At 49.8% G+C, this 21,226-nt stretch overlaps 1 protein-coding gene across 8 annotated transcripts in view; it reads left to right on the top strand.

The window, feature by feature from the left end:
- The window catches only part of MYH14 (myosin heavy chain 14), a 102,000-nt gene that overhangs the window by 22,076 nt on the left and 58,698 nt on the right, over window positions 1-21,226 (top strand). For 5 of the 8 annotated variants that reach the window (XM_049108790.1, XM_035710816.2, XM_049108778.1 and 2 more), the window contains exons 3-10: window positions 1,024-1,180; window positions 5,115-5,142; window positions 5,279-5,381; window positions 5,995-6,015; window positions 7,400-7,492; window positions 7,847-7,910; window positions 10,018-10,116; window positions 11,105-11,245. In XM_049108790.1, coding sequence (XP_048964747.1) covers window positions 1,024-1,180; window positions 5,115-5,142; window positions 5,279-5,381; window positions 5,995-6,015; window positions 7,400-7,492; window positions 7,847-7,910; window positions 10,018-10,116; window positions 11,105-11,245 — 706 coding nt within the window. The remainder of the gene's footprint in view (window positions 1-1,023; window positions 1,181-5,114; window positions 5,143-5,278; window positions 5,382-5,994; window positions 6,016-7,399; window positions 7,493-7,846; window positions 7,911-10,017; window positions 10,117-11,104; window positions 11,246-21,226) is intronic. The other 3 variants (XM_049108797.1, XM_049108773.1, XM_049108792.1) reach the window with 1 other exon arrangement.

Here is a 21,226-nt window from a genome sequence, read left to right as displayed (position 1 = left end):
AGCAGTCCTGCTACTAACCCACCAAGTAGCTGGCTAGCTGGCTGCATAGCCCAGTGGTTTAATAGTTAACTAGTGAAGCCAGTAAGCCTCTAACTCTTTGGCTAGTTTCACTAGCCAGTTCCAGCTAGCTGAGCCGGTTAGCTCTCTGGGTTGGCTTAGCTGGGTGGGCAACTAGCTCTCTAGCGATCCTCCTGTCTCTGTGGCTTGAGTGCCTCCCATCTACCTGATGCTCCGTGTGAGCTGGAAGGGCTCTTCACCTGTGCCAGGGTCCTGAGCCCGGGCCCATCAGGTGTGAGGGTGAATTCAGGGAGTCTGTAAATTTGGATGCAAGAAAAATGGCATCTTTATTTTCACAGTTTGATCCTGAAATGTAGCATTTTCTCCAGTAGGAGTGTAAGCAGGGCCTGTGACTCTTTTTCGGTAGAAACTACAGATTTGTTCCTGTCATATTTCAGCAGCAGATACTGTGATATCTTCTGAAGATATCTTCTGTACATTCAAGCAAATACATACAAATATTCCTCTTCCGCCTCATTCAGCGCAAACAGTCCTCACCTTGTTTTCTGTATTCAATAATGCTTTGGAAAGAATTCCAGATCCGTACACTGCAAGTATCATAGGAATCCATTGTAAGAACATGCCTGCAGGTCATTTCCAGACTTCTGCCATTATAAAGAGTGCTGCAGCAGATGAGCTTGCACAGGGTCATTTTATGTGTATGCGTGTTCAGGTTGTAATGGGCTGTGACCCAAGTCTGGCTTGCTGCAAAGGCCGCGTTCTCTATCAGGGTGAATTCTTATCCTTATAGCACATTTGTGCAATTTCAATAGATTCTCTTTTACCATCAGCCTGAAAGTCTTTGTAACAAATGGTCAAGTCTACGTTGTCATGATATGAATGGCAGCCACTTTGATGGATGTTGTTGTGCAGTGCACAACCTGCCCAGCTGTACACAGCAGTCCCATGCTACCCTCTGGACCTCAGACAGCCAGCTGAGGCCCTCTTTTTTCTTGCCCACTGCAGACGTACTCTGGCCTTTTCTGTGTGGTCATCAATCCGTACAAGCAGCTTCCCATCTATACAGAGGCCATTGTGGAGATGTACCGGGGCAAGAAGCGCCATGAAGTGCCACCCCACGTGTATGCGGTGACCGAGGGGGCCTACCGAAGCATGCTCCAGGGTGAGTGTGGCGCTGGGACTGCTGGATATGTCTCTTTGGGGTGGGGAGGGGCAGCCTGGAGGGTCATGATAAGATGACGATAAAGGATTTCAGACTCTCTGAGTCTTCTTCATGGGGCAGGAGGAAGCACAAATATAGGGCTGGGTGGACAAGCTCTGGGTCCTACCAGTCAGGCCCCATTTTGCCTTTGTGTTCACCTCTTCTCTCAACAGTATCATTTGGGAGCCATTGCTTCTACAAAATTTTCTTTTGAGACAGTAATTCCTCGTGTTCATTCATTCAACATTTATGTTGTTGACATGATCCACATTGTCATGGAATTAATCAGTCCCTTAGATGATGGGCAATGTGGGGTCACTGTGTATAGCTAGGCGGGTTGCACAAGAATGTCCAGACAAAATTACATAATTCACATCTACTACATATGATCTAATTGCTATAAATTATTAGATATATATTTTAATATTTTGTTTATATTAAAATGCATATTAAATATTTAAAAATGCATGTCTTACCATCATATGATATATAATAGTATGCAGCAACATATTTATATGGTATGTATTACACTTCTATCACAGATCATATGCTATAGCTCTATTGTAGGTTCTTTTTTTTTTTTTTTTTTTTTTTTTTGTAGGTTCTTTTTTAAAAAATGTTATTTAGGGATCCCTGGGTGGTGCAGCGGTTTAGCGCCTGCCTTTGGCCCAGGGCGCGATCCTGGAGACCTGGGATCGAATCCCACATCGGGCTCTCGGTGCATGGAGCCTGCTTCTCCCTCTGCCTATGTCTCTGCCTCTCTCTCTCTGTGACTATCATAAATAAATAAAAATTTTAAAAAATGTTATTTATTCATGAGAGACACAGAGAGAGAGGCAGAGACATAGGGAGAGGGAGAAGCAGGCTCCCTGCAGGGAGCTCATGTGGGACTAGATCTCAGGACCCTGGGATCACGGCCTGAGCCAAAGGCAGATGCTCAACCACTGAACTGCCCAGGCACCCCTATTGTGGGTTCTAATGATGCATTTATATTGCATAATGCAGCGGTTCTCAGAGGGTGGTGAGCATCAGCATCCCTGGGAACTTGTCAGAAATGTGAACCTGGGCCCCACTCCAGACCTGCTAAGTCAGAGAAACCCTGGGGGTTTTACAAGCTCCCCGGGCTCCCTCTGGAGATCCTAATGCTGGCCCCAGGTTCGAGAACCACTGGTATAATATCCAATATATCATACACCTGCATTGTGTAGTAGAACACATTTATAGGCAACGTTTTTATATTCACATTATGAATTTATATTTGATCATTGGTCACACTTATTTCCTTCGGTTACATAATCTAATTTGTTATATACTTATTTCTGCAATAATTTTTAGCCATTATTATATATTAATTACTATACCTTAAGAATAAATAATGTACGATAAAGCTGAGATGAGTGGCTACTCTGTGCCAAGCACTTTTCATGAATTGACGTGTTTAATCTCAGAATGAGTGACCTCGTAAAGTAGATGTGCTCATTATCCCTGGTTTCCAGATGGGGAAACTGAGGCACAGAGTAGTGCAGACATTGTCTACAGTCATACTGGTGGGTGGGTGGCTGAGATGGGACTTGAACCCAGAGCCCCCAACCTCCGCCTCCCTGTATTTAGGTCACATTGTGTGTTACATCCTCACCCTGGGCTGGGTGTTGTGGGTTTTGCTGTTGTGACTCACCTGCTCCACCCCAGCTCAGCTTCTTGCTTGCTGTGTGATGCTGGCACAGCAGCTGTCCCTCTCTGAGTCTGTTTTCTCAAGTGTAAAATGGAGATGATGAACCTCAGCTAAACAGAATGTGATTCATTCAACCAGCTACAATTTGAATCCATACTATGTGCCACTTGATGCTGGATGTGAGAGATTCCAAGATGCAAGAGGGCTTCACCCCAGGGCTCAGCCTTTAACACCAAACAGGCCACAAAACAGCATTATAGTATATAAAAACTTTTTTGGACATTCTCTGAGTTCTGACTACAGCCCTATAAGGCTGTTTGAGCTCTGTTTTTGAGATGGAGAAACTGAGGCACAGAATATCTCAGAGACAGGCCCAAGGTCACACAGCAAGACAGAGGGGGTGCTGGGCCTTGAACCCACGTCCATATGGCTCCCAAACCATCTGGCTCTCCCTTGGGCTTAAAACCACCTGGAGGCCTCCTGCCCCATTTAAAAACTGTCCAGATTTTTTATTTTTTATTTTTATTTTTTTTTCTGTCCAGATTTTTTTTAAAAGATTTATTTATTTGAGGTGGGGGAGGGGCAGGGCAGAGGGGGAGAGAGAGAGAGAGAAAGAGAAAGAGAGAGACAGAGAGAAACTCTCACACAGACTCCCTGGTGAGCATGGAGCCTGACATGGGGCTCAATCTCACAACCTCAAGATCATGACCTGAACCAAAATCTAGTTGCACACTTAACCAACTGAGCCACCTAGGTGTCCCCAAAACTATCCAGATCTTTTAATCATGGCCTCCAAACCCATCTGCACAATGTCTAGCTCTGCCCTGTCCCCCAGCCTCTCTGGCGTCCTTTCTGTTTCTCTGACATCTCCAACTTGGTCTCGCCACAGGGCCTTTGCACTGGCTGTATCCTCTGCCTGGAATGCTCTTTCTCTACTTCCTCATCTTTTAGGGCTGAGCTGAAACACCTCTTCTGGGAAGCCTTCCTGGCCCTCCACCCCTCAGTCTTCTTACTATGTTAACCAGGGCTTCTTAATTCTGGCTTTTTTTTTTTTTTTAAATATTTTATTTATTTATTTATGAGAGATATGCAGAGAGAGAGAGGGAGGGAAAGAGAGGCAGAGACACAGGCAGAGGGAGAAGCAGGCTCCATGAAGGGAGCCCGATGTGGGACTTGATCCCAGGACTCCAGGATCATGCCCTGGACCAAAGGCAGCACTAACCGATGAGCCACCCGGGCTGCCCTTAATCCTGGCTTTATTGGCATTTGGGGCTGGATGATTCTTTATATAGGGGCATCTCATATGTTGTAAGATGTTTGGCAGCCTCCCTGAGCTCTACTCAGTAGACCCTTGTAAGGATCTCCCGGTTGCAACAACCAGAATGTCTGCAGACACTACCTACTGTCAAATCATCTGTGGTTTTACGTATGTGCTTTGTATCCCCCTGACTTGAGCAGAAGCTCCATGAGGACAGGGACTTTGCCAGTTCCCACTGTTGTAGGTGCCTGGCACTTAGGAGGCTGTCAGTCACGTCAGATGCAGGGCGAGTGCTTGGGGAGACGGTGGGAACCATGCTGTGCCCTCTGCTGGGCAGAGATCCCCCCCGGACCACCAACCACTGTCACTATGTTGTTGTGGCCTGTTTTCCATCAGAGGCTGAGCCTTGGGGTCCAGGACATTGCTCTTTTGTCTTTGCATCTCACGTACCCAGCATGAGGTGGCACACAGTAGGGGCTCGGATTGAAGTTTGTTGAATGCATTACATTCTGTTGAGTTGGAGTTTATCAGCTCCATTTTACAGGTGAGGAAACAAGGCCAAGAGAGGGAGAGCTACTTTGCCAGCATCACACAGCTGAGTTGGGGTGGGGTGTTAGAATCCAGGAGTGTCACACATCAAAACGCTTTTGTGAGGAGGGGTGCCTTTTATGGCTCAGTTGATAAAGTGTCTGCCTTTGGCGCAGGTTATGATCTCAGGATCCTGGGAGGGAGCCCTACGTCGGGCTCCCTGCTCAGTGGGGAGTCTGCTTCTCCCTCTGCTCATTCCCCTGCCCCCTGCCCTGCTTGTACATGCTCTCTCTCTCTCTCAAATAAATAAAATCTTAAACAAACCTTTTGGGGGGCAAAAGACTTTTCCTTACCCCTTTGAATAGGGTGTGGTATAAGAGGTCAAGGTCCCACTAGAGAGACCCTCCAGCTGACATGTCCACTTCTGTCCCTTACAGATCGTGAAGATCAGTCCATTCTCTGCACGTGAGTAATCCTGAAGGGCTTCCTGGAGGAGGCGGGGCCCTGGCTGGGTGCGGCTCTGCTCAGAATGGGCAGGTCTGACCTGGCATCCCTGTCAACCCTTTCTGCTTCCTCCTTGTACCCCACCCCCACCCCACAGCGGGGAATCTGGGGCTGGGAAGACAGAAAACACCAAGAAGGTCATCCAGTATCTTGCCCACGTGGCATCATCACCAAAGGGCAGGAAGGAGCCAGGTGTACCGGTAAGTGACCTGCCTCAAGACACTCTCTGGGCCCTGCCACCAGCAATACCCCCTCCTCTGTCTGAGGTCCTGCTTGTCCCCATAACCCCCTGCCTCCCTTAGGAGGCCCGTGACTATGAGCCATCTCTTGGCTACCTCTGCTGCCTGTGCACCTAGTGTGTCTGATACAGGGCTAGGAGTGGAGGCAGGATGGAAATGGAAATTTCAAGGGCCTGATCTTGGCTTCATCAGACCTTAGGACAGTACCTGGCACCCAGTAGGTGCTTATGGTCCTGAGCACCTACTATGTGCTGGGCCTGATTTAGTGCGCACTTACATAGTGCCCATCTCTGCTTCCATTGACTGAACACCCCATGAGCGGGTGGTGTTTTCCTGTGGTTGAGATGAGAAACTGAAGGCATGACTGGGCAGGAGTCTGTTGTTGGAGGAGTCTGCTAGAGAGGATTCAGACCCGGGCCACCCTACTCCACCTGCCCGATTCCTCCTGCACCCCATGTCTCCCCTGCTGCCCGCCACTCACGACCACCGGTTCACCTGTGGGTCTGTCCGTGTTGCATGTGCCGTGTCCTGGTCTGTGTCCCGGTCCGTGTCTCGCGTCCTGTGACTTCCTCAGGCTGCCAGCATCGTGTCTTATGTGAGTAGCAGGGGACCACCTCAAATCATGCCACCCCTCATGCCCCCTGGGTCAGCCCCATCCATGGGCTTCCTGGCAGGCCCCAGGGCACTGATGGCCATCAGGGAGCCATACTGCCACTTGTAGTAGTCCTACTGTGTGCGTGTTGGGCCCCATGCTGTCATCTAATGCAGCCCTAGCGTGTGTGCACAGGGCTTCCTGGTGTTTACGGCAGCCCTGTGCATGCACACATTCACAGCCCGTGTTGCCATGAAGGGCTGTCCAACTGTGTGCATGTAGCTTGGCCACAGATGCCGACATGAAATTACCCGGGGTCATTTATTGCTGATCTGCTAAATGTGTGTAGATCAGGCCGACGGGTGCAAAGATTCCCACAGCCCAGAGCCTCACACTGCCATTATCACAGCTGCCTGGGTACACCCAGGTCAGGCTAGTATCTGAGGACTCACAGGAATTTATGGAAAGAGTTGATGCCCTCGAGAACCTACCTGGGGGCAGGAGGGGATTGCTGTCTCCTGAACACCCATGGTCCTCCTCGCTCTGCCACTAAGGTGGCCACAGGGAAGTTCAGAGTCAGAGCCCTCCCATGGAGCAGCCTGGCTGGGGAAGGAAACTGCCATCTCATGAATGCCTACTCTGTGCTGGACAGTTGGAAGGACATTCATACTGATGGTATAGATTTTTTTTTTAAGATTTTATTTATTTTTTCATGAGAAACACAGAGAGAGAGGCAGAGACATAGGCAGAGGGAGAAGCGGGCTCCATGCAGGGAGCCCGATATGGGACTCAATGCCATGACCCCAGGATCACAACCTGACCCAAAGGCAGACGCTTAACCGCTGAGCCACCCAGGTGCCCCTAGATTTTTTTTTCTTAATGAATCCTGCAAGCGATACACGAGTGCTTTTCTCTTATAACAACAGAAAAAGATAAAATGAAATTCCCCCTTTGTCTTCTCCATTGCACTCTTGGCAGTTTGGTGTGTGTCCTTGTAGACCTTCCACTCAATGCTTCTAGATGTGTGTCTATACCTGGAGAAGTAGGAGTCTTGTTTTTGTGGTGTTTTTTTTTTTTTTCCCTCAATTTATTTTTCATTAATGGAATCACACTGGAGGTATCGCTCTGCAACAGGTTTTTGCTGTTTTGCTGTTTCTACTCCACGATGTATCCCGGAGACGATGTATCCCGGAGACATTTCCTGTTCCGTTAACAGTAAACTAAAGGGCAAAAGCCGGATGCGGGGAAGCAGCCCCCATGCAGACACACAGAGGCCTCTCACACTCAGACCCCAGACAGTTGTAACACAGACCAACAGACCACCCCCCCAGCCCCCTGCCGACCCCAGCCCCTGTTTTCACTAATGGGTCCTCTCCCCGCCCCACAGGGTGAGCTGGAGCGGCAGCTGCTTCAGGCCAACCCCATCCTAGAGGCCTTTGGCAACGCCAAGACTGTGAAGAATGACAACTCTTCCCGATTTGTGAGTGCTGGGGGAGGGCAGAGCCTGGCCCTGGGAGCTCTGGAGGTGGTTAAGGGGAAGCAGGAAGGGTGGGCTGACTGAGGGAGGAGGGGCTGGGGGTTCAGACTTCAGGGTCTGAGGGAGGAGGGGGCTGAGGGCCTGGGTCCCGTGGAAAGCAGTCAAAGGGGCCCAGACCTTGGATTCCCCAGGGAGCCCCTGGCTGGGACCTCACAATTAGGGTGGGGTTCAGGTGGAGGGAGAAAGAAAGTGAGATGCAGCCCTAGCTCTAGGAGAGGTGAGTGTGGGTTAGGGATGCCCTTCAGGTCCACGGTGGGGAAGAGGCCCCTCAGCTAACCCCAACCCCTTCCTTCCCAGGGCAAATTTATTCGCATCAACTTCGACGTGGCTGGGTACATTGTGGGTGCCAACATCGAGACCTGTATCCTCACATAGCCCACAAGACACCTGGTGGCCGAGGAGGGTGGGCCTTGGGATCTCATTGCTTACAGGAAACAGGTGTCCACACACACGGGAAGCCTGGCTCCCTGATGTTCGGAAACTGTACCTCAGTTTCCCACTCTTGAATGGAGAGGAACCTGGGGAAGGCAGAGATGCATTATCTCCCTGTGCAGGAAGGAGGGTAGGACTGCAGTTGCCCTGCTGTGGGGTGGTAGGGCAGCTGTGGCTTATCACAGAGAGAGGACATAGAGCACAGGCCGCAGGGGGTAAGGCATGCAGGGCCAAGTGGGGGAGAGACCAGGGCCAGCTTCCAGAGTCCCCTCCCCGTGGAGTCACACAGGATGGGCAACATGTGAGGTGTTGTCCACCAAGGACGCTCCTTAGAGACCCTGTCAGCACCCCCAGGTTTTCAGTAGGGGCCGGTCACGTCAGCTTCCCTGGCCTGGCATGTGCCAACATTCCAGACTCCCTGGAGGAAAGCAGGTGTTCAGCAGAAACCACGTTGTTTGCACAAACCGCTTAGGCACAAGGAGCCCCCTCCTGTCATTCGGGGAGTGCTGGGAACTCTCCCGAAATCCAGCTTCCCAGATCCCAGCTCTGGGCAGTCGTGGGAGCAGATCATTTCAGACCTGTTGTGTCAATCCTGCTCTGCATAGGCTACACGCAAGCTCACTGGGAATTTTTAAATTTTTTTTTATTTTAAAAAATATTTTATGGGGCAGCCCGGGTGGCTCAGCGGTTTAGTGCTGCCTTCAGCCCAGGGCCTGATCCTGGAGACCCAGGATCCAGTCCCACATCGGGCTCCCTGCATGGAGCCTGCTTCTCCCTCTGCCTGTGTCTCTGCCTCTGTGTGTGTGTGTGTGTGTGTGTGTGTGTGTGTGTGTGTGTGTCTCTATGAATAAATAAAATCTTTAAAAAAATTTTAAGTATTTATTCATGAGAGACACACAGAGAGAGGCAGAGACGTAGACAGAGGGAGAAGCAGGCTCCCTGCAGGGAGCCCGATATGGGACTCGATCCCAGGACCCCAAGATCATGCTCTGAGCCAAAGGCAGATGCTCAACCACTGAGCCACCCAGGCACCCCTAGCCTCTTTTTTATATTCACATTTGTCTCCACTGGCTACTTCCAAAAGTGAACTTTCTTCATCCACACTCCCCTCTAGTTGTGGCTCCCCGCATGGGGTACAGGGCTCTCAGGCATGGCCCTCTGTGCCTGGGGCCACTGAGCAGCCTGTGGGGTATTGCTCACGGGGCAGGTGCCACCCCCAGGCCAGTCGGATGAGTCTCGGGCTCAGCCTGACCCCTCAGCCCTGGTGTCAGCCTGGGCAACATTTCTTGAGGGTTTATGCTGCACCTAAGGCTGTCCTGAGAGCTCTCACTCTGTGATCCCAGCCCCTCTTCCCTGTACCCCTCATCATCCCATTTAACAGAAGTAGAAACCAAGACTCAGGGTGTGTGCTTCCCCCACGCCCCGTCCCTGGTGGGATCCCCTCCCCAAGTCCTCCCCATCTTACCTGAGCAGGTTAGTGAACCAGGGCTCTTGGTCAGTGATTTGCAGCAGACCCTGGGCAAGGCTCCCCGGGGTAGGTCCTGTGTTACAACTGTCATGCTGAATCGGTGCTGTGTGGTCTGTGAGTGTGGGGCATGGAAGGGCAAACAAGTCATCAGGTGTTTTATTTTAAGGTGGCTTTCCGATTTCTAGACCATAGCTGTGCCATGTGACTTTCCTAGAAGGGAAGAGCCCATAGCCCCACTATCCATCCAGGGAAACTGAGGCCAGCAGGGTAGCTATGGCCAGAGATACTCTTCGCTATGGTTAACTACAAGCCATACACTGCTCTTGGATGTTTGACACATAATAATGCATTTACCCTCACAGCAACTCATTCATGGGTGTTACATGGAGCCTCTTGCACATATAAGGAAACTGAGGCACGTGTGTGCTTAAGTGACAGGCCCAAGGCCTGGGCTGTGAACAACTCCACGGCTTCACAGGATAGCAGGGGGTGCAGCGTGGGTCAAGGGGGCTGGGTGGGCTCCCCTCGCCACTCCGCCCCTGTGGGACCTTGACTCCCAGCCGCCCAGACCTGTTGGAGAAGTCCAGGGCCATCCGCCAGGCCAAAGATGAGTGCAGCTTCCACATCTTCTATCAGCTGCTGGGAGGTGCTGGAGAGCATCTCAAAGGTCAGTGCTGTGGCTCCCAGGGGGACTGGGAGGGGGCCTGGGATGTGCCCCAGGAGGAGGAACTGAGCTCCTGAGAGGAACTGAGTAGGATTTGTTGAGCACCTGCTATGTAGGTCAGACTCCTGCTGAGCAGTGGATTTGGGTACCGCCCTTCCCCAGGAAGCCCTCTGTCCCCAGTTTCTGCTATGTCGTGACTCTGCCATCAGTGGTTTTGACTGAGTAGAGAATCCTGCCACCCCTGGCCCACGCTGCTGGCTGACCCCTCCTGCTCTCTGATCCCACCTTCCCCCCATGTGGCTCCTGCTCACATTCCTTCTCTTCCGAAACTCCAAGGCTTCTGCTTATTCCAGCTTGTGTTACGCCCATGACTCCAGCTCTGCTGCAGGTCCTGCTGCCTCATGGTCCTGGGGGTCTTGGTAGTCCTGGTGGTCCTGGTTTTTGTGGCTTTCGGCACCTGGTGCTTCACCTGGTGCCTCACCTTGTCCCTTTACCCTTGCTCCTGCCTGAGCTTCCTCCTGGCTTCTCATTGCTCCTCCTGGCCTCTGGCTGAAGAAAATCCAGGGCTCTTCTTTACAAGGGTGCCTGCTGTCCCAAGGCTCCTTCCCCCAGAGCTTTGGCTGCCTCCTGGCCCCTCCTTACCCAGACCCCAGGACTCACACATCCTCTGCTGCCAAGCCCTGCTGTCCCACAGCTTTTGCTAACTCAGGCACCTATAGCCTCATTGCTCCTGCCTGCTCTGGACTGTTCTAGGACTTGACAATCTCAATGGAATGAGGGAAGATGAAAGGGTCCAATGTGGGCTAAGCACCCCCTCCAGGCCTGGCCCTTCCCATCAAATTATGAGGAAAGGATCCTCACTCATATGACAGAGGAAGAGACCAAGGTCCCCAGTGGAGGAAGAGAACACTGCCCCAGGGTGGCCATCGGGACTTGAGTTGGACTCCACAGCTCACCCTTGACCTTGGCCTCCACTCATTACCCCCTGCAGCTGAACTCCTCTTGGAGCCATGCTCCAACTACCGCTTCCTGACCAACGGGCCGTCATCCTCTCCTGGCCAGGAGCGGGAGCTCTTCCACGAGACGCTGGAGTCACTGAAGGTCCTGGGATTCACCCCGGAGGAAATCACCTGTGAGTGAGCCCTGAGCAGCCCCTCCATGAAGGGTGGAGCTGGGGTGGCGTATGGGCAGGTGGTGAACCTGGACACACGGTCCTCAATTGGGAAAAAGAAACAGGCCAGAGGAGGGAATCGGGAAGGGGACATCAAGATGATGACCTTTGAGCCAAGGCTTGAGGAGCTGAGATGGTGAACATTGGTGCTAGCATGGTGTTACCCCACAAAAATAAAACAGTGGGTTATTTTACCAGCCAAATGGATTTATCCAGGAAAGCAGAGAATTGTAAATTGGGACAAGTAAGCTGCGGCAAAACCATAGACAAATCTAGCAAGGGACAGGAATTTTATCTTATGGAGAAGAAAAGGAAATCGGAAGAGGTTGTTCTGAACGAAAGCCCTCTGGAGAAAAGCAAGAGTTCAGGGTGTTGACGGTTTCTCTGGCGGCCAATTTCTTGTAGGCGATGCTGTGTACATCTTTCCCTGTTGGGGCCTGTCACTGAGGATTCTTTCCTGTTGAGGATTATTATGTTGAGGTGTTTACTTGATGTTGAGGCATGTGGCTCCTCCTTCCAGCTTCCCCTCCTAGCCTCCTGAGTCTGCCTTAGTGAGGTTTCCCTTACTAATTTTCAGAGAGAGAGAGAAGAGCGTTCTAGGCAAGGAGGGATCAGTCTATGCAAAGGTCCTGGGGCAGAAAAGGCATGGCGTATTGAAGGAATTGAAACTTCTATTTTTTTTTTAAGATTTTATTTATTCACAAGAGACACACACACAGAGGCAGAGACATAGGCAGAGGGAGAAACAGGCTCCCTGCAGGGAGCCTGATGTGGGACTCGATCCCAGGACCCCGGGATCACAACCTGAGCCAAAGGTAGACACTCAAACACTGAGCCACCCTGGTGTCCTACTAGAGCATATGTTTTGACAGTCGTTCTGTTGAAGTACTGTATTTGTTTGCTTGAGCCGCTGTGACAAAGCACTGCAAACTGAGCACCTTGAACAACAGAAATGGATTGTCTCCCTGTTCTGGAGGCCAGAATTCTGAGCTCAGAGTGTTGGTAGGGTTGCTCCATCTTGGGAGAATCTGTTTTTTCCCTGTCCTGCTCTCCCAGACTCTAGTGGTTTGCTCGCAATCTTTGGCGTTCCCTAGCATGTAGAAGCATCACCCAAGCTCTGCCTTTATTTTCATGTGGCTTTTCCCTGTCTGTGCATCTGTGCATTCAAAAGCCATTCGTCGTGTTGGATTAGGGGCACCCCACTCCACTGTGCTCTTATCTTGACTTAAATAATTAAATCTGCAATGACCCAATACCCAAATAAGGTCACATTCTGGAGAAGTCTTGGGGACTTAGGACTTCAACGTACCTCTTTTTGGTGGAGAGGGTACAATTCAACCCATAACACATACATAGAGGTGGACCTCAGACTTTTTTGCAAGTCCCCGACTGTTGATTATTTGGACCAACCCTGAGTCCTGCCGAGGCAGACTCTGAGGTCTGGGGCTGAGTGGTAGACCCGGGTCTCTTACTCCCTCGGTCTCTAGCACCACGAGAGGCCCCGGGAACTCTTGTGGGCTCCAGGGCCAGCTGGGAGGGCTGGAAACCGAGCGCCAGCTTGGCTGTCTCCCCGGGCTGCAAACAGGCCGGCCTTCTTGGGAGTATTGACACAGGGTCCCAGGCCTCCCCTGCTGGATTTCCCAACCATGGTTGCGAAACTTCCTCCGCCTGGGAGTCTCTGTTCTCCTCCCTGGGGCAGCTGGCAAGAAAATCCAGATGGTAGCCATGGTGGGGGCCTGGCCTCCCGACAGAGATCACCTCAAGTAACCCTCCCCGCGGCCGCCCTGCTGTGTGGTGGATACATGGGGCAGCTCCAATTTTTGCAATTCTGAAACAAAACTTTCGAGGTGACATGCATGTCGTGACATAATCCGAAGGCGCCAAAGGTCATAGTGTACAAACCAGGTCCCATGCAGCGCCCTGAACCTGACTTTCCTGCTCTTTGGCTTCCCTCACCTCCTCCCAGGAATATTTTAGACATCTAAGAAAGGACACACACTTTTTTTTTTTTTAAATAAAACCAGGCATTCCATAGCCCCAGGGCTGGTATTCAGCTGTACTGGTGATTTTAAAAGAATGGTAAATATTTCTCTACTGAATTTGAAAGTTTCCTCAAAGGGGCATCTGGGTGGCTCAGTCAAGGAAGTGTCAGACTCTTTATCTCTGCTTGGGTCTTGATCTCAGGGTCATGAGTTCAAGCCCTATGTTGGGCTCTACCCTGGGCATGGAGCTTACTTTAAAAGTTGTCTCTCCCCTCTACCCCACTCCCTGCCCCAGGCAGCTGTTGCTCCAAGTGGGCCTTATCTCCCTGACCTCCCTCCCAGGACCATCCCAGATACAGCAAGGAACAGTTTAAAAAACGCTTGACACATGCTCAGGTGCTCAGGTTAAGGACTCAGCTCATCACCCCTGTGCTAGTGCACTTCATACTCACTTTTCCCAGCAGACAGTATATTTTAGCAGTAATTCTGGTCTTGTAAGTATAGGTAAACTTCAATGTGTGTGTGTCTGCGTAAGGTTTCATTGTTTAAATGGCCTATGATTTTTTTTTTAAGATTTTATTTATTTATTCATGAGAGACAGAGAGAGAAAGGCAGAGACACAGGCAGAGGGAGAAGCAGGCTCCCCACAGGGAGCCGGACATGGAAACTCAATCCCAGGTCCCCAGGATCACACCCTGGGCTGAAGGCAGCATTAAACCACTGAGCCACTCAGGCTGACCGACTATGATTCTTTTTTAATAAAGATTTTATTTATCTGTCTATCTATCTATCTATCTATCTATCTGTCTATTTGAGAGAGAGAGAGAGACAGAGACAGAGAGACAGAGAGAGAGCATGAGCAGGGGCAGAGGCAGAGGGGAGAAGCAGACTCTCCACTGAGCAGGGAGCCCAGGTCGGGGCTTAATCCCAAGACCCCAGGATCATGACCTGAGTCCAAGGCAGATGCTTCGCCGACAGAGCCCCCCAGGCTCCTATAAATAGACAATGATTCTTTCAACCAGTCTCTGTCCCTTGTGGACAAACTTTTATTGTGTCTGCACTCATTGCTATTAGAATGATCCCTCCCCCACCCCCAAAAAAGGTGCCAATAATATCCCTGTAAGTAGCTCTCTCTGTATCAAAAGAACTGTAGGATCAATTCTTCAAAAAATGCTGGATCTAAGGAGAAGGTGCAATTTTGTTCTTAATCCAGCTTTTACAGAAGTGTAACAACCGTACTGAGCTACAATTCGCAGACCAGACCACTCACCTGCTTAAAGCTTACAAGTCAGGGGCTTTGGGTCCATTTCCAGGGTTGGGTGCCCATCTCCAAAGATGAGTCTAGAACATTTTCAGTGGCCCAAGAGGATACCTGGCAACCATTCGGTGGCTTCCTGTGTCTCTGGATTTGCCCATCCTAGACGTTTCATGTCAATAGGATCACACAATACCTGGGTCTTTGAGGCTGGCTTCTTGTACTCCACGCAACAATTTTGAGCTCATCCATGCAGTGGCATGTTGGCTTCATTCCTGTTTATTGCTGAATAGTTTCAATTTTTATCTTTTTATTACGGGCACCAGATCTGATAATCAACCACTCACTGACTTCTTGGGTTTCTACTCCAACTCCCATCCCCCCACCCCCACTCTGACCGTTTTTTTTAAGTTGTAGAGAATCCACTCTATCACTGTCCAGGAGGTGGCGCTAGTTTCTGTTTCCACTCGCTGTGTCCTTCCAGTGGTTTTCCTACATGCATGCCAGCAACCACTGTTGTAAGCTTTCTGGCTTTTGCTGGTGCTGGTGTGGCATGTGGATGAGGCCTCATAGTTTTATTTGGTGTTTTACTTACAAGGAGTGGAGCCAGCTGGTCACCTTTTTTTTTTTTTTTTAAGGTTTTATTTATCATTTATTTGGGGGAGAGAGAGAGAGAGAGAGAGAAAGTGAGAGCAGGGGGAGCAGAGGAAGAGGGAGAGGGAGAGGCAGACTCCATGCTGAGTGGGGAGCCCAACATGGGGTTTGATCTCATGATCCTGAGATCATGACCTGAGCAAACCAAGAATCCAATGCTTGACTGGCTGAGCCACCCAGGTGTCCCACGGTTACCTTTTCATAGTCTCCTTTTGACAAAAGAGAAGACAGGGGTCCAGGGAGGTGGGGTGTCCACCCTACAACTCACTCCAGTTGACAAGGAGATGATGGAACCCGGGTCTGACTCCAAAACCAGCCCATGATCCGTTTTTAGAGAGACAGGCAGGCACTTCTGTGAAACTTTCCCGACCATCTCTGGGAAGGTGGTTGCCAGTGGGAAACCCAGAGAGGAGAGCACTGGGACCAGTCCAAGCAGCTCCCTGGCTTCCTGTCTTCACCAGTGCAGGCACCATGAATGCCACTCAGAAAGTTTGAGCAGGACTCCGCATCACCAACCCCACGCCCCCCTCTTTCCTTCCCCTGCAGGCCTGGGCTTGCTAGCAATCGGCTGGTCTGAAGTCACCAGCAAAAGCTAACTGCCAACTTCTCAGGTGTCAGATTCACCCGGGTGCTTGGCACGGATGTGAGTTCCTAAGCCAACTGTCAGAGGCCATTTTAAAGGCCATTGAGGGGACTGAAGGTCTGGGCTGGATCTGAGCTGACATTAAGGAATGATCATTCAGTTTGTTAGGTGATGATGCCATTGTGGGTCTGTAAGGAGAGGTCCTTGTTTATTTGTCTTTTGGGAGGGCTGCTGTCCCCTAGGAAACTCCTATAACTGCCAGAGCCCTGGGCTGTCTGCGACCACCCAGTCCCCCTATCCCCAACCCCAGGCTGGCAGAACCAGACATCTCTGAGCCCAGCCCTTCTCACTGCCCAGCCAGGGAAACTGAGGCTCAAGAGGTCAACCAGCTTATCTAGGGTCACACAGCAAACCCCTACATCCAGGATGTATCCCCCATTAGCTAACTCTTTGCCCTTTATCTGTTAATATATTGATTTATTCAACCCGTGATGGGGTCAATTTGTGGGCCAGGCCTCTGCAGGTACTAGGTAAAGTTCACCATGACCAAGATAGAACAAGCCCCTGATCTGTGGAATGCTGAGACCCAGAAGCATCAAATCACACAAATGGATTAAAGTTGAGCCCATGGAAGGGTGACCGGTGGAAGGTGCATGGAGCAGTGACCACGTGTCATGGGGCTCCAGCGCAGTCTGGGGAGGGTCAGGGCAGCCCCTGGAGGAGGTGGCCCTTGCCTGAGCACCGACAGTCTTGCAGGAACTAACCAGACATAGATGGTGGTGGCGGCAAGAAGAGTGTTGGAGGAGCTATTGGAATAAGCAAGGGGACCCTAAGGCCAGAGGGACTGGGAGTGTCAGGGACATGGTGCCCAAGATCCTGATGAGGGCTTAAATTGAATCCTAGAAGCAGCAGGGATCACAGGATGAATTCTTCCCTGGGAACAGGCAAGCTCAAGTTCATTCATGAAAACATTTATAGAGCACCTAGTGTATGCAGAGCACATGGGTAGGAGATAAGTAAGGAACATATACTTTCCACAAGGAGTTATGATCTCAGTGGAAATGGAGAAAAATTAATATCTGTTGCACATCCTGCCTTGCCCTGCAAAGTATACCAAAACTTGGTTTTGGATTTGGTTTTGTTGTGGTTTTTTTGTTTGTTTGTTTGTTTTACTTTTTATTATTATTGAATGGTATGTCAGTTTCAGGTATATAACATATAGATTTGACAGTTCTGTCCATTAGTTAGTGTTCATCCCAAGTGTAGTCACCATCTGCCTTTTTTTTCCTTTGAGATAGAATCTACATACTGAAAAATTCACCATTGGAAAGTGCACAGTGTGGCAGCGTGTGGCGTGTGCACAATCACTGTACTGCAAACATACTAATTCTAGACATCAAGTCCTTTCTTTTAAAAAAATTTTTTTTATTCATATGAGAGACAGCATAAGAACAAGAGCATGAACACGAACAGGGGTGGGGGCACAGGGAGGGGGAGAATCAAGACTCCCCACTGAGCAGAGAGCCAAAGTGGGGCTCAATGCCAGGACCCTGTGATCCTGACCTGAGCTGAAGGCAGACGCTTAACTGACTGAGCCACCCAGGCACCCCATGCTAAGTCCTTTCTTAACAGCCTTTTTTTTTTTTTGGTTTATATCTGACACTTCAACAGATAGGAGGGGACACCTGGGCGGCCCAGTCAGTCAAGCACCTGCCTTTGGCTCAGGTCAGGGTCCTGGAGTCCTGGGATGGAATCCTGCATCAGACTCCCGAAGGGAAGCCAGCTTCTCCCTCTGCCTGTGTCTCTGCCTTTCTCTCTGAGTAGGCATGAGTGTCTCTCATGAATAAATAAATAAAATATTTTTTAAAAGATGTATGGAACTCAGAAAGAATATAATCACTAAGGTGTCCTGGGCTCTCAAGAAGCCACCTCTGTCTGCGGTTTCCTGTGTGTCCTTCAGAGCAAGGCCTCTTGAAGCCATCAGGCCAGTGACCCTTCTTCTGTTTTCAGGGTTTGTTCAAAAACCCTTTGTATTTGGAATAATTTCAGACTTACAGGAAAGTTGCAAAAAAGGTACAAACCATCGCTACTCTCTTCTTGAAGATTCCCCAGGTGCTAAAGTCTTGCCACATTTGTTTCTCCTTGTCTGTCTTCCTAATTATTTGTTCTGAGCAGTTTGAGAACAAAGGGTGTGGATGAGCGTGCAGCCACACCCCAGCAGGCTTTACACCAAGGGCAGGTGACGGTCTGGTGAGGCGGAAGGAAGAAGCCGGAGGCGGGGACAGAGGCACAGGTGTACTGGGGGGACTTCCATGTAGGAAGTCCAGGGGCAGCCTCCTGGGCAAAGCTGGGATCCACATGCAGCTCTTCTAGTAGCAACGAGGTAGCAGCTCTCTGCAGCCTGCCCCTCCTTGCATGGCTGGCCTTCCCAGGAATTCAAGGCCCGCCATTTGGGCACTCTTTGTCACAAAGGAGACGCTCTGGGTTGGCCACCTCTGCGCCCCTGACCTTGAACATCAAACAACACGCTCTTCTATGTATTCTACTTGATGGGCATATAGAGAGCTCTCTATATTCTCAAGACAGCAATTGACAAAATCAGTCTTAGGGGCAGAGTTGGTTCCTTCTAGAGGCTCCAAGGGAGAATCCGTTTTCTGGCTTCGAAGCACATCACTCTAACCCCTGCTCACGTGGCCTTCTCCCTTGGCCTCGCTCTTATAAGGACCCTGCCATTAGAGCCCACCTGGGTGATCCAGAATTAATCTCCCATCTCAGAATTCTTAATTTAATCACATTCATGAAGTCCATTTTGCCCTGCCAGGTAACATTTGCAGGTTCCAGAAATTTGGATGTGGACTTCTCTGCAGGAGGCTGGAGGGGGGAGGCACTGTTCAGCTACCACCCTGTTGAATCTGTCAGTGCATCTTTTTAAAAAGATTTTATTTATTTATTTATGAGAGACACAGAGAGAGAGGCAGAGACATAGGCAGAGGGAGAAGCAGGCTCCCTGTAGGGAGCCTGATGTAGGACTTGATCCCAGGACCCCAGGATCACGCCCTGAGCCAAAGGCAGACGCTTAATCACTGAGCCACCTAGATACCCCTGTGTATTTGTTTTTTTAGGTAGGTTCCATGCCCAGCATGGAGCCCAACACAGGGCTTGAACTCACAGCTGTGAGATCAAGACCTGAGCCGAAATCAAGAGCTGGAGGCTCAACCAATTGAGCCACCCAAGGCCCCTCTGTCAGTGCATATTCTTAAAGAGCGTTCTCTTTGCAAAAGCACAGGATGGTACCATTATCAGGAGCTGAGCACTGGCTTTTTTAGTACCGTTATTTATTTCACCAACCATATTCTCCCAGTAATGACCTTTATAGCACAAAAATGTCTTTTTACAGACTGTATTCCAGTTTTCCTAACAATGTCCTTTACAGCAAAAAAGATTTTGTAAGTGACACACACATGTGCTCGCACATTTCCCCAGGCCAGGATCACACACATACCCAGCACATTTTCTTCTCCGTCTGTCTGGAACTATTCTTTCTTTATCATTCGTGACCTTGACACTTTTGTAGATTACAGACCAGTTGTTTTGTCTCAACTCTGGGTGTGTTTCCTTGCGGTTAGATTCAGGTTACACATTTTTGGCAGGAGGATAGGTCCTCGTCCCTCCCCCTCCTCCACCCCTTTTTCCTAAGTAAGCAGTGTAGAAGCATAGACACCAAAAAATGTTCCCAGAGCCTAAACATCTATTTCCAGGGGCTTTCTGCAAGTGAACGCCCGTCTAACCAGTACCTGGAAACCCCCTTGTGCCCCTTCCCATCACCTGAACTGCCTTTCTTGAATGTGATCATTAATCTGGCATCTAAGAGCATAGAGTTGTTTCACTTTTCCTTGAATTTGGTACAGACTCATACAGCACATGTGCTTTCATGTCTGGCTTCATTCACTCCACCCTGTGGCTGTGAAATTTGCCCACGTTCAGGGAGTGGCCAAGAGGGGCTTCCAGGAAGCTGGCTTCCTGGGTGCATCCCCTTCATAAAAACTCATCAAGCCTAATGGGCATGAGTTGTGCACTTTTCTGTATGTGTGTTATACATATGTGTTTACATTAGAATTTTCTGCCAGAAGAGGGAAGAAAAGAGAAGCATTAAGGATATAGACCCTGGGGTCAGACTGTCTAGGTTTGCATCTTGGCTCTGCTGCTGCTGAGCTGAATGGTCTTGGGCAAGTAGGTTTCCCGAATGTGCCTTGATTTCCCCATCTGTGAGGGGGTTTTATTCCATTCCCCACCTATAAAATGTTATTGTAGGATCTGCCCCCCGAGTTGTTACGAAGGTTTAATGACTTCATTTGTAAGTGTTTGGAACAGGACCTGGAATGGAGTTGAGCAAAAATAAAATCAGTGTCCATTTGAACCTGTAAGTTGTGAGAATTGTTCTGGAATTTGTGGTTGATGGGGTAGCTGGGCATTTGCTCTCATCTGTAGGGTCACCATGAAAACAGCAGATACAGACCCCACCAAGGAAGGCATGTTATATGGTCCACTCCAATGCCATGTGCCACTTTGCTGTCGGAGATGACAGAGTTCTGAGATGATGCCCAAATCTTGATAAAATTCCAAACAAAACCAACCACAGTCTTTCCTCAGATTTTACAGTAGCTACCCTCCTGTGTATTTTTCTAAAGATTTTATTTATTTATTTATTTATTTATTTATTTATTTATTTATTTGAGAGAGAGAGAGAGATTGAGCAGGGGGAGGGAGAGAATCCCAAGCAGACTCTGTACTGAGTGTGGAGCCCTATGCAGGGCTCAGCCTCATGACCCTGAGATCATGACCTGAGCTGAAACCAAGAGTTGGAGGCTTAACCAACTGAGCCACCTAAGCACCCCCCCGCAAAATCCACTCTGTATGAAAACCAAACACAAAGCACTTGTGTTTATACATGAAACAGTTGGGATTCAACTCAGATAATTACAGACCATTATTTCACGGACACAGATGTCCAGTGGGATGTTTAGGAGTCAGATGGGGTGTGGGCAGTTCTTTGTGGTGTGGAGGGGCGTCTTCATCTGGGTCCCCACTTAGACCCTGTGATACCCAGAAACACTGCACAAATTGCCCCATGGCTTCCATGTTTATGCCAGCCAACCCCAGGAGTTCCTGAGATGTCTCTAAGGGCAGCTCTGTCCATTCTCCACCAGCTCTCTGAAAGCTCTGTGCTGACAAGCACTTAGAATCCATCCTCTTTTGCGGTTTCTGCATTTGTGACTTCAGCTACTCGCTAGGTTTATCCGGAAACACCCAAACCAGTACTCCTGGTGCTTTTGTGATCATCATGTCATTCACATGGGGTGTGGAAAATTTGAATTGTCCAGCGCACACGAAGCTGAGGTTCACCAAAGTGGTGCTCTGCTTCCTGTCTCAGCTCAGTCCGTAACCCGGTATCCTTTTTGCCTGCCACT

Source organism: Canis lupus, chromosome 1, assembly GCF_003254725.2.
Source record: "Canis lupus dingo isolate Sandy chromosome 1, ASM325472v2, whole genome shotgun sequence".
Classification (NCBI taxonomy): Eukaryota; Metazoa; Chordata; class Mammalia; order Carnivora; family Canidae; genus Canis; species Canis lupus.
The sequence above is the reverse complement of the archived record's forward strand: the minus strand, read 5'-3'. Positions and strand labels throughout refer to the sequence as shown.